At 40.8% G+C, this 13,512-nt stretch overlaps 1 protein-coding gene across 4 annotated transcripts; it reads right to left on the bottom strand.

The window, feature by feature from the left end:
* Positions 1 to 224: 224 nt before the first annotated feature.
* NXNL2 (nucleoredoxin like 2) lies at positions 225 to 10,900 on the bottom strand. 4 transcript variants are annotated; one of them, XM_015849373.2, is made up of 3 exons: positions 10,754 to 10,890; positions 10,361 to 10,669; positions 225 to 1,360 (listed from the first exon to the last, which is right to left on the bottom strand). In XM_015849373.2, exons 2-3 carry the CDS (start codon positions 10,660 to 10,662, stop codon positions 1,192 to 1,194), a joined length of 471 nt encoding a protein of 156 aa, XP_015704859.1. In that variant the 5' UTR covers positions 10,663 to 10,669; positions 10,754 to 10,890; the 3' UTR covers positions 225 to 1,191. The 4 variants fall into 4 exon arrangements, with proteins under 4 accessions (XP_015704859.1, XP_015704858.1, XP_015704861.1 ...); XM_015849375.2 differs by adding an exon at positions 6,520 to 6,664 and having other exon boundaries at positions 1,246 to 1,360; positions 10,361 to 10,899; XM_015849374.2 differs by lacking the exon at positions 225 to 1,360 and adding exons at positions 1,827 to 3,937; positions 6,520 to 6,664 and having other exon boundaries at positions 10,361 to 10,900.
* Positions 10,901 to 13,512: the final 2,612 nt, after the last annotated feature.

Genomic DNA, 13,512 nt, shown 5'->3' with positions numbered 1-13,512 from the left:
ATAAATGAAACATAACTAAAAATATCATACTTTATGCCCATTTTATGTGGGCTCATCTTTTAAGGAAGGATTGATCTTCAACAAATCCTGCTAGAAACCCAGGTACATTTGAAAACCAACCAGGAATTACTCTCAAAGCACAGAACCCTTCCACAAAGAAGAAGTGTGAGCTATCAGTTTGCTTGATGAATCAGTTTTTTTTTTTTTTTTTTTTTTTTTTTTTAAAATAATTTTGATTAAAGGATAATACAATAAACAGGAATCATACATTTCTTACTCTGAACATAGTTTCCTTTGATACCCTGTGCACGTATTTGAGATTATGAGCATGAGAAGCATTTGGGATTAGAGCAGCATGGTGAACAGATTCCACAATCTGAGTGCTGCAACAGATTGACACAGGCTCTTAGAAATGATGGACACTGGCTCTTAGAAAGCACATGATGGGGCAGTAAAGACAGTAAACACTCCACATGAGAGCAGATGAAGTTCTGGCAGCTCTGCCTTGGTACTTTCAGAAACAGGCCAAGAGACTACAAACCCAGATAGCAGGCAGACTAGCATAGGAGCTCTTGTAGGGTGTACTGCTACAGATTATGTGACCAAGAAGAAACATCACCAAATTTAAAATTCCAGAGAGAAAGAAAACCCAGCAACTTACATAAGCACCCCCCAAAAAAAGTATATTATCAGTACTAAACATTAAACAGGTGTATTTTAATCATGTGATTTGCAGATAAGACTGTTAAAATAGATAAGACTTCAAATTCATATACTTTACTTATTAAAGCAAACAATTTTGTTCATAAAATGTTTTTATTGTTAGAAAAGATTGACAAGAAAAATAGCTTTGTAGATACATTTTTTACAGATGTTGAAGAATAAGATACTTGCATAGATTTCACAGTGCTTCTGTATTACTGTCTAAAATAGCTTAGCTTCCTGAAGTATTTCAGCATTATTAGGAACAGTTTGGTTTGTACTTACTACAGTAGATAAGAGAACGCAAATAAAATAGACACTATGTTTTATGACTTAATGGAATAAATAATCTTCAAGTCAAAAACAAATTCTCTTTTCAAACAAAGTTAAGCAATACATCCATACTCTTCTTGTTCTGAAGAAGACAAAAATTGTTCAAAAGCTCTACAAAATTCTCCATGATGGCTTATCTTGCTTGTCAATTTCTATTTAACTTGAAAAATTCTGAAATATATCCGCACCCTCAAGCCAGTTCTGAAAACAGGACAGCCCTTTTTCTCTGATCTGTTTTCTTCCTTTGTCAGTAATGACTTCTCCAGTTTGTTTCACAATCACCAGCTTAGGAATTGCTGTTATGTTATATTTCTTCTTCAGATCACTGAGAGAAAAAAAGTTAAATATAAAGACAACATTAGGGATCATTCCAGGAAAACACCTAATTTCTTGTGAAAGTCACTCTGCTAAGTATACATGGGAGAGCAGATGCAATGACTGCCCAGACTCACCAGAGTCTGAGGCATAGCAGGGCAGTTTGGATAGATGGAAAAAGTGCAGCCAGAACTGGGCATTTAATGGTGAAATGTAGTTAAGGGAGCTAGGAGAGACGAAGCAACCTTCTCATAACTGCTCTTCATCACTGCCTGTAGCCTCCAGAGGAGTGGAAACTGAATTCTATGGACTTCAATGACACAAGCTGAAGTCTCAATAGAAGAAAAACTGGCAAGAAAGGCTGCCTATTACCAACACTGGTCATTACTCTAAATCAGGATATGGATAAATCTAGACAGATTACAAATAACTATCTCAGTGTCTATTGTCTCAGGGAAGGAAAAAAAAAAAAAAAAAAAAAAAAAAAAAAAGTTAAACTACAGATGAAAAAATTAAAAAGGCATACAACAAAAATGCTCCATGAAAGAAATCGGGATCTAACCAAAGTGTTGATGAGCAAGTCACCCAAGAAAAATTAGAGACTACTTTTGAAGGACAGAAAGTCACACAATCACAGAATTGTAGGGGCTGGAAGGGACTCTAGGAATCACTCTGTCAAACCCCCTTGCTAAAGTAGGCTTACTAGACCAAGCTGCACAGACAAGCATTCAGGTGTGTCTTGAACATCTCCAGAGAAGAAGACTCCACTACCTCTTCAGGCAGCCATCCCAGTGCTCCATCACCCTTACCAATGAGTTCTTATACACATTAGTGCAGAACTTCCTATGCTTCAGTTTGTGGCCATTTCCCCTTGTCCTATCACCACACACTGCTGAAGAGTTTGGCCTCACCCCTTTACCTCCCACACCTTAGATATACAGACATTACTCAGATCCCCTATCAGTCTTCTTTTCTCAGAGCTGAATAGACCCAGGACACTCAGCCTTTCCACATAAGAGAAATACTCCAGGCCCTTTATAATCTTAGCTGCCCTCTGATGGACTCTTTCCAGGAGGTCCCTGTCTTTTTTGTACTGGGGACCACAGAACTGGACACAATACTCCAAGTAAGGCCTCACCAGGGCAGAATACAAGGGGAAGATCACCTCCCTAGACCTGCTGGCCATACTGTTTTTAATGCACTGCAGGATGTCACTGGCCTTCTTGGCCACCAGGGCACACTGCTGGCTCATAGCCAACCTTTCATCAACCAGAACACCCAGGTCCCTCTCTGCAGGTCTTCCCCCTGCCTGTACGGGTACATGCATGTTATTCCTTCCCACATGCAAGACTCTACAGTTGCTTTTGTAATGCCTCATTTGGGCTCTCCCTGTCCAACTCTCCATCCTGTCCAGGTCTTGCTGAATTGCAGCACAGCCATTCCTCCCAGATTTGTATCATCAGCAAACTTGCTGAGGACAGACACTATCCCCTCATCAAGGTCACTGATGAAGATGTTAAACAAGACTAGACCCAGCACCAAACCCTAGGGAACACCACTAGACATAGGCCTCAAACTGGACTCTGCACCACTGATAACTTTCTAAACTTGGCCACTCAGCCAGTTCTCAACCCACTTCACCGTGCACTCATCTATCCCACACTTCATCAGCTTCATTATAAGGATGCTGTGGGAGACAGCATCAAATGCCTTGCTGAAATCCATACACACAACAACCACTGCTCTTTACCCTCACTCACCCAACCACTGATGACACTGTAGAAGACTATCAGGTTAGTCAAACATGACCTCCCTCTTGTGAACCCATGCTGACTAGTCCTGATAACCTTCTTCTCTTCCAATTGCTTGGAGCTGATGTCCAGAACAAGCTGTTCCATATCCTTTCCAGGGATGGAGGGGTCTCACTCCAATTTATAGGAGGGAGAGGAGGTTCTTTGGTGTATGTATACCCAGTGTGAAATTAAGAAATAACAGTTCAAATGTTACTCAGACCAGTTTATTACAAATCTTAATCACAAAGATGGGGAAAGGGAGTATGGACAATTTGGGGTGACGGGGATGGGAAGGCAGGCAATAGAAGATAGAAAGAGGCAAGAATTGCATAAAACTGGGATAGTCACCATCAGGATCCACCAGCAGTCCTGTTGCAAGGCATTCCAATGGCCCAAGGAAAAAGTGCAGGGGGAAAGCAGCAGCAGCATTAGGGCTGGCCTTGGGCAGCAAGTGGGTAGCAGGAAGAAGCTGCAGGGTAAGTCTGGGAGGGAGGCAGCAGGACTCAGGTAGCAGGCCCAAGAGAGTCCATCAGCAAGCAGGACTTCTGTAGTGAGGGATCTGATGGCAGACATCTCCAGGGGAGCATAGCAGCAGAGTGGCCAGCCTTAAGCAGCAAGCAGGTAGAGCGCTGAGCAAGTCCAAGAGGGAGAGGCAGGCTGTGAGTCTCCTCATGTCAGAAACGTTACTCTTCTTCTACTACTCATTTCTCTTCTTCTTCTACTCCTACTGTTATATGGCTACTTCCAGCTGGTTGTAGAAAGCCTCATCCACTTCCTCCTCCTGATCAGGGGGCCTATAATACACACCCACAACAGTGACATCCATACTACCCTACCCCTTAATTCTCAGCCACAAGCTCTCCACTGCTACATAACACACCCCCCAAACAGAGATCAACACATTCTAGGTATCACATAAAGAGCTATGCCATCACCCCACCTAGCCGGCCTGTCTTTCCTAAAAAGGACGTAGCCATCTATGACAGCATTCCAGACACATGAGCTGTCCCACCAGGTCTCCATGTTCACAAGGAGACTGTGGCCTTGCAATCACACACAGATCTCTTCCTGCTTATTTCTCATGCTGTGTGCATTAGTATACAGAAACATTACGGAAGCAGCAGATCCAAGTATAAAGGGACACAATAAGATTTCAGATGAACAATCTGCAACATATTCCTCTGAGGAGTTCTTACAAGATCCTACAGGACAATCCAGAGATTTTTCCTTGCAATTTCCTAGAACAACATCCCCAAAGCATTCTCTGTCCCACTGACCTCCACTTTCTTCCCCCATCAAATCTATTCAAAATTTCTGAACTACTCGCTCAACCCCAGTGAGCTCATTTTATCACCTTTCTCCTTTATACATAAGTATTCACGTAAATTTAATAAATTTAATAAAATATTAATTTTAATTATAAATAATTAATATATAATTAATATATTATATATGATATATATATATTAATTATATATATAATATATATATAATATATATAATATATATATAATATATATTATATATATATATATATAATATAATATATAATATATATATATTAATTATATATATAATTATATATAATTAATATAAATAAATATTTAAATTTAAAATAATTTAAAGCTCTGTCACCTCCTGGGCTTGGATCCTCTTTCCCCCGGAGACAGGTGAGACTGATCCACATGCATAAGGCCAGGTGCCAATTAAACCATCCAATGGCCAAAGAACCCAAAATTTCTGCAGCAGCACCAGGCATCACTTATTCAAAGTTTTCCTAGCCCACTCTGTATCCCACACCGCATACCAGAAGGGACAGAAGAAAATACCACTTGCACTCCTACTCCCTCAACCAATGGCCCTAATCTCTTGTGATAGCTCACAGGCTTCCGTGAGTGATTTCATCACTACCTACCTGAACTATCAACAACTATCTTTTCTATGGAAAATGACCTTCTTGCACTGCTTTTCAAAGTGGGCAGAAACCAAGCACCAGAAAAGCCAGATAACGGCAACACAGCATGCGATGTTGGAATAGACATGAGACATTTGAATAACATCAGTGTCAAAATGCTGAAATGTTGTGCCTGAGCACCATCACTACAAGCAAGAACACCTGATGTGGAAGGCTCAAGTCCCATATAACTATATGTTATAACTATATAAATATCTGCAGGCACTGTTAAAAATAGAAGACATTAGCACACATACATTCTCCATTTTCACTAAAATGAAGAGAAACCTTTTAAATCCTAAATGAATATGGGACCAGAGAAAGCATTCCCAGAACTTATCTTTCCATCTCATTTTTTTGAGAGAAAAACCCTAAGCAGGTAAGGAACACTGCTTTGCCAGGTAATTAGCAGCAAATTTTATCAGAGAAACAATAATAAGGCCTAGCAACATAGGCTTGTTCAGACAACTCTGAAATAAAAACAAGCTACCAAGGATAGCCACAGACTGATTTCAAGTCTTCTAAAATGTCAGGGAAGAGGAAAAAAAAAAAAAAAAAAAAAAAAAACCCCTAGAACCCAAAGCAAATTCATATAAGGAGAATGTAAAATGTTATCATCTCATACCAGTGTACAAAGGTTGGAAGATGCACTGCTTTGCCTCAGCAAATAGTTTAAGATGCCAAAATAACAAACAGTTTGCTTTCCTAAGGAAAAGGCAAAACCTCTTGTTTATGCAGCCCTGGACAGAAGGTTACTTGTATCAAACCGGACTGAAGTATGCACACAGATTCTGCTTACATGTAGGGAGCTTTAAGACTAGACTTGAAGAACTCTCAAGAATGGATCTGCAATTATCACTTCTTCATCACCATGAATGTGTTAGAGGCATTTACAAAAGCATTTTAAAACCTGCTTGATCACCCATGGAGATCTCACATGCTGTGACTCACCTGTACAAAAAACACAGGCACCATCTGATGAACTAACAGAAACAGTTTAATCACTAACCATAAGCAGAAACATCACATGCCTCCTAAGAAAACTCAAGGTTCTTGCAATACATTAAAGTGATAAGCAATGACATTTTTAAATATCAGCCAAATGAAGATATTCCCAGGTGAAGCCTACAGGTATATACTGTTTCTCACTGAGAAGAGAATATGAAATACAAAAAGATGAGAAAGATTACTTAAGGATACTGGAAATCATTGATGTTTGTTAGGCCTTTGATTCTTAGGAGAATCTTACAGAGGAATGTTTCCAAGGGTACAAGGACTTCACAGTATCATATACTGATTTCAGACTATGGTGGAATTTATTTCCTCCATAGAAACCCACACAGTAGTAGGGTTTGCACATGGGGACAGAACAGTGTTGGAAACAACACACTGGTGTTTTACCTGTTGCTGAGCAGTACTTACACAGTCAAGTCTATGTCTGTCATTCTGTCTTGTCAGTGAGGAACCTGAGGGTGGGAAAGAGTCTGATAAAGTACACAGCTGAGACAGTGAATCCCAGCTGATCAGAGGGATCTCACAAACCACATGACAGAGTCTGCAATAGAAGCTGGAAGAAAGAAAGAAGTGGGCAGACATTCAGATTTCATTGGAAATGTCATCTTTTCATCATGTGTGATGAAGACCTGCTTCTCTGCAAATGGCTCAACATCTGCCTGCTGATAGGATGTAGCAACTGAATTCCTTGTTTTGCTTTGCTTGTGAATGCAGCTGTGCTTCATCATGAAGTTGCCTTTACTCCAACCCAGAAGTTCCCTCCATTCACATTAATTGCCCTAAGCCCACTGTGGAGGTGTAAGGAAGTTAAGTGAACAAGCAGCTGAGTGGTGCTTAGCTGCTTTCCAGGCCTAACTCCTAACACAAGTGAATTATTTTCTATGACAATTTAAGACATATACACAAGAGGGTTCTTAAGAGACAGACAACACATGGCAAAGTTAATATCATAATGGAAACACATACAGAACACTCATTCACTAGGTTAAAGAAATATTTAATAACCCTTCAGTTTTAACAGCTTTCACTCGTCCAGTATATTCAAGCAAAAGTACTTCCACCTTGCTAAGTTGCTTCTATTAGTATATGCTGTAATCTACAGCCACGTGTATTTTCTTCCAGCAGTGAACTTTCCACCCAATTAAGCATTAGTCACTTAATGATATCAAAGACACGCATTGTAAGAATGGGATTCAATTCTAGTGTTCATATTTGGTATCAGTTTAAACAGGTTAGAACTCTTAATTGCTCATAGACACTTCTCTTGCCTTTTTCAGTTCCCCTGACACACTTCCAAAGATGCTAATACACACTCAAATCTAAAGTTTCTAAGATAAAATGTAAGCATACTCTTCCCTTTTTTTTTTCCAGGAACCATTTGGAACTGTTTGGGATTCTAGTTTTCACTGATAGGAACTCATATAAATGCCTGCCTGTCAGCTTGTAGAATGACTAGCACACCACAGACAGCTTAATAAAAAATGTCTGATTTCATTGTAGGTTTAGGTATAAACACAGCAGTCTCTTCACATATCGTAATGAACACAGCATTACTAACTATTTACTAACATTTGTTGTTAATATATTCCCTTCTACTCCTCTTCTAGCTCTCTGTTATTCCCATTCCTCTACTACTCCTTTCTTTCTAGAATGTCTTTGTCCCACCTCTGCAAGAACCTAAAGCCTGCACCTGCAGCAGCAAGATCAACATCCAAAAATGCAAGCAGTCAAAGCATCGGGAGTAATATTTCCTGCTAGTCAGGCCATAGGTCATCTACTGTAATAAAAGTACTTTTGCCATCTCTGAGAAAACAGTCAGCAGCACCAAAGTGTCCCAAGATTTTGTAGTGTAGAATACACTACAATAGAATTGTAAAAAATAGAATATATTTTTTTGCTTCTCCACAGGTACATACATTTTGTTTACTACTTTAAAGGCTACTTCTAAATAGAGATTCAGCCCCACAAAGTATTACACCTCCATGTGTGAAATGCTTTTTATCCAATTTCAAGACAGCTCTTTTGTCCTATAAGAGACATCAGTCTAAGTTTCATATCTTTCACAATGAAGTCACCAGCTAGAACACCAACATCACTGTAGACTTTGAGAGTCCACATGAGAGAAATCAACATGAATGACTGTATGGGAACTGCTGGTTTACACACAAGGGATTGATCACCTGAGGCAAGGACTGGGTCAGCCATAGTGAAGGCAATTTAGCTGTGTGACCCAAAGGGGCAGAGCCTGGCTCCACCTCTCCTAGACCCATTCAAGGGCTGACTGCCACTGGCAATCTCTTTCTGGAGATTCCTCCCTTTGGAGTTTTCTACTGTGAGCCTAGGACATGGGTGAGCATTTCATTTATTTTTGATTATCTCTTTCCACCATTATGAACTTTCTAAATACAAAACCTATAAAATACCATCCTAACCACACCACTCTGCTAACTGTACATTTGTTAATTGTACAATAGCTTACAATGGAATTTGCAAAAGGTTAATGAATAAAAATTAAAAAACACACAATGTTAAAATACTGATTTGTTGTAAGTTAAATTTAAAACTGTGTTCTTACTGAGAACTGAAAGAAATGGCCAGAATTACACCTGGACAAGTCAGATGCACTTGTAAAATGTTTACAGTGGTTCATGAACATATCTGAAGCCAAACTGCCAGCTAATTCAACCTAAGCTTCTTAAGTATCTTCATGTCAGCCTTTATTGTAAGCAACAAACAGCTTCAAAGTCATTGCTTTTTCCTAATTCTCCATTCTTTGTTCTTACATGACACATTTTGAACACTGGTCTCACAGCTACCCCTGATGGCACAAACCTATTTCACTAAAGGTATCTGAAGGTCACTAGAAACTGAAAAGCTGATTAGGCTGCCTCCATACCTTCATTCCACATGACTTGGGCAGGTCACAGCACAGTTCAAAATAGAACCCTAATCCACTGAATCTGAGGTTACAAGCAGATTCCAGTGGCCTATGCCAAATCACCCTTGCTGGATGAAGTGATTTCAGGTATTCATTACTTTCAAGAAGTGGGCATGAATTCTACTAGTGTTAGCAGTTATTGAATATAATTACTGCCTGGGAAGCATTTGAAGAGCTATGAAAAAGTATTTTAAAATCTATTTTTGAGGTGATAGAAATTGCCACTAAAAAACAAAGGCATAGCATTAAGTGGTTTCTGACATCCAAGAATGATCCAAGGAAGGATGATGTAATTCCTGGGTTCACTCTTGAGGCTGTCAAAATACACAGATCAAGCAACTCATTATTTCCTGACCTTCACTGGCTAAAACATCACTGCTCTTACAGGACAAAATAAGAACCACTTGTACATTTACTTCCATTATTTAATACATTTCTATGAATATACAACTTTACATGAATAAACTAAACCTACTGCTTTGCCTAATCCAAATCTAAAGAAACATTTTCAGCCTACAGAAATTTCAGTGCCCTCCCCCATCCTCTCCAATACCTTCTATGGGTCCCCTTTGTCTGTAGTTCTTCACAGGAACTAAATCATGTTTCTGAGTAGCCAAAATGCATGTGTACATTGAATTTCTGTCATCATAACAGTCCTTGTTATCATCCTTCACCCCACTCTTTAAACATGCTTATGTCTCTACCTTTTGTTGTTCTGCTGAGCAAACTACATACAGTAGTGCCCCTTTAAAACCATATTACCACAGGAATTTTTTGTTCCTTGTTTATCAACTGAATTTGTTTTTTACCAAGCTTACCTGCATCTCTCAAACTGTTTATAGATGTGGCTTAACACTGTAGGTAGCTCAGTACCACACAGCCACTTGCTCACTCTCCCCAGGTGAGGTGGGGCTGAGAATCATAAAAATAAATGTACATCTACTTGACTACATCATCACACAAGCCTCTATGAAGAAAATTAACTCCATCCCAGCCACGGCAAGAGTTTACTCTGTTCTCCCTTCAGTTCATCAGCAACGAGTTTTGCTACTCCTTCACTCTTATTTCTTTCCAGAGCACCACCAAAACGAGCAACCCAGAACCATCACTGTCCTGGAAAAGCACTGGATAGAGCCCAGAGGACAGGACGATGAAAGCAGCAGGGGGCTGATGTGGCCGAAATCCCGCAGGACGGGAAGCACGACCTGGAGCAGCCAGGATACTAGTCAGGGCTGCAAAGGAGGCAGGCAGAGGTATGGGAAAGTCGTTATGTCGAAGAGGGGGATACGAGCCAGCCCCTGCGGTACTCACTGCTTGTAGGGGTCGTGAAAGGGCAGTGCCAGCCAGTCGCCGTGCATGGAGTGCATGTAGCCGACCATTTCCTCGGCGCTGTGGTCAGAGGAGATGAAGACCACCTCAAATGGCGCAGGCGACTGGCTCTCCTCCACCAGCTCCGTATAGAAGTCGCAGAGCACGGGGGTGAAGTCGCGGCACGGCGAGCACCAGCCAGCCGAAAAGTAGAGGCCCACCACTTTGTTCTTCAGTGCCTCCTCGGGGTCCACGCTGTGCCCGTCCTTGCTCACCAGCAGCCGCCCGCTGAACACGTCCACCATGCTTTCGCTGGGAGGACAAAGCAGAGCAAGGTGCAGCACCCGGGCCGTGAGCGTGCACCCCCTGCGGACGGCACTGGCCTTGGGCACTCACAGCGTCTAGAGAAGCGTCTAGAGAAGCGTCTCGACACACATACGCACACACAAATCCACGACCAACACCGACCCCACCACCCCAAAGTCGCTTTCCTGGCGCTGAGCTCTAACTTTATACCCGCCCCACCTCCTGACTGACAGCAGAGATGACCAATGGCCGTGGCAGGGGCGTGGCCGCTCCCCTGCCCCTGCCCCCGCCGGGCTGAGGGATGGGAGACTCGAGGCGAGGCGGGGGTGGGGGATTGTGTTGTGTTTGTACCCACAGGGCAGTGGGAGTGGTCCCCGAGAGGTGAAGATGGCCCTTTGCTCTCACCTGGGTGGAAGTTGTAGCCCTATGAGCTTCAGAATGCTTCTGAAGTTTGACTAAAGAGATGTGGTGGGGGTGATAAGTGTGTGGTTTGCCAACTAAGTCCTCAGTAAAGGACTTATACAGATGTCTTCAGATCATCTCCCATCAGTTGTAAGAACTGCATTATCAGAAGTCAAATATAATCTGTTAGAGGAAGAAACTGAGGACAGGTCCCTTGTACTTTCCTTTTGAGGTCTCTTTGAAGTGTTCTTTTTCTCCCTTTGACTTGGTTTTTAGTTAGTTACTTTCACCTTTTGTCTTGAGAGAAAGAAAGAAGAAATCACTTTAAAAATGGCAGAAATAGCACAGCAATGTTATATCTATGTGTGCTTTTATAACTGCTAGGATGGATCAGTTTGATTTCAGGGGTGCATCCACATGTCTGTTTTCATTGCTTTTCTTCTCTTATTGTAGGAGTCAAGGATAATACCAATTAACTGCTAATGAAAAGACAGCTTGTTCTGCACAAGTTAATGCACCTTTAAGAAAATATAATCAGATTATTTATGTATATTTAAATTAATTCTTGGGAATCAGGGCCTTTTTACTTATAATCTTGTATCTGACTAATTTGTAACCACTGTTCTGTTATTTCACTGAAGAAAAAAAAAAGAATCACTGCATGGACATTTTTTATTCAAGTGAACCATATATCCATTTTTATGGACTGCTTTTGGTTTCAAATCCAAGTGTCTGTTTTCGAAATAGAAATAGCATTTGAAACAAAGTGGTCCCCATATCTCTTATCAATCATTTGTCCAAGTTTTTAATGTGGTTTTGTGCTGTCTCCCTTAGACTTCCAACTGATATCAAAAGGAGAAGATGAAAGTGGCTGTGGAAAGTTGTTGTGTTTTAAAATGACATAGAAGGTAGGTTTAGCTAAATTGACCCTTCAGCTAACATTTCTGCTCTACTGTCTGCCTTTCTTAGACTACAAGTGAAAAAGGATAGAGAGAGGGCCCTCAGAGAACTGGGGAATCATGGGAAAACAAAAGCATTCCCATAAAAGTTCAGGCTACCAAAGGGTCAGTGAGAACCTTTTTTTTTATTATTCAGTTAATTATGAACTGAAGCAATAACCCGAGGAACATGCAACTATTCTACGCTGTACATTAGAAAGCTGGTTATCCAAATACTGTACTATTACATGAAGAAAGGTCATATCAGGACTGTCTTCTGGGCCCCTGGGCGAGCAGTAACACAGGGAGAAATCTAGGTGCACAGCTTTCAGCTGCCTGTATTGAAGTTGCTAATATACTTAACAAGCACAAAAGGTAATCCAAGCTGATAGGAAATATTGCTGTACATAATACAGTCCTTTGCTTCTTACTGTGTTTGGAACGTTAAAGCTTGTGTGGAAGGCTTTACGGATAGAGATGCACCGTCTATATAGAAGATAGGTATAAGCATGCATACCTACGCATACATAAATAGAATTATTATTTGATGTGCTCCAGGTTATAAATCTTGATGTTAGTTATAATAAATCTATGGACTATAATAGCTACAGAGCATTTAAAACAAAACAAAACAAAACCCAACAAATACTTTCCCCAAGAAACTTAATGTATTCATCTCTGTCAGGACATAAAGATTCACTGAAAATGCAGCATATCGCAGAAAGTCGTATCTTGCTCCTACATAAAGAAAGTTCTCTATGACACTAGCACAGGCCAGCATAAAAAAACTCATTGTATGACCTATCCTAAGCAGTCTAGAACCTGTTTTGGCTAGAAATGTTTTCCAGGAGTGTGTTGCATTAGGCGTGCACGAACACTCAGGATGTAACGCGATAGGCCCTCCCCTGCTTGGTTATGCATATGTAGAAGGATTTATGCATATGTAGAAGGGGTGTAGACGAAGTAGATAGTGGCTTATTTAAACCGCTAACACACACAATAAAACGCCATTTAGCTATTCACCATATTGGTGTGAACGTGTAGTTAAATGGGCCCTGGCTGGAGGAGGCCGGATTCGCGGAGGCTTAGCCCTTGAATCCTGGCGTGAAAGGGACCACTGGTAACAAGTGGTGCCCCGTGTGAGGATTCTAAGCATTGAGGATTCTAAGCTAAGCATTGAGGATGCTAAGCATTGAGGATTCTAAGCAATGCATTGAGGATGCTAAGCATTGAGGATTCTAAGCATTGAGGATTCTAAGCTAAGCATTGAGGATTCTAAGCATTGAGGTTTCTAAGCATTGAGGATTCTAAGCATTGAGGATTCTAAGCATTGAGGATTCTAAGCATTGAGGATTCTAGGCTATGCATTGAGGATTCTAAGCATTGAGGATTCTAAGCATTGAGGTTTCTAAGCAATAAGGTTTCTAAGCATTGAGGATTCTAAGAAATGAGCATTCTACACATTGAAGATTTTACGCGTTGAGGTTTCTAAGCTAAGCATTGAGGATG

Source organism: Coturnix japonica, chromosome Z, assembly GCF_001577835.2.
Source record: "Coturnix japonica isolate 7356 chromosome Z, Coturnix japonica 2.1, whole genome shotgun sequence".
NCBI lineage: Eukaryota > Metazoa > Chordata > Aves > Galliformes > Phasianidae > Coturnix > Coturnix japonica.
The sequence above is the reverse complement of the archived record's forward strand: the minus strand, read 5'-3'. Positions and strand labels throughout refer to the sequence as shown.

Bases quoted from the DNA above. Each gene is read 5' to 3' on its own strand.
- NXNL2 (XM_015849372.2), bottom strand. From the start codon at position 10,662: ATGGTGGACGTGTTCAGCGGGCGGCTGCTGGTGAGCAAGGACGGGCAC. The intron at 1,361-10,360 runs GTGAGTACCGCA...TTTTTCTCTCAG, and splicing joins TTTCACGACCCCTACAAGCA to TGATCTGAAGAAGAAATATA.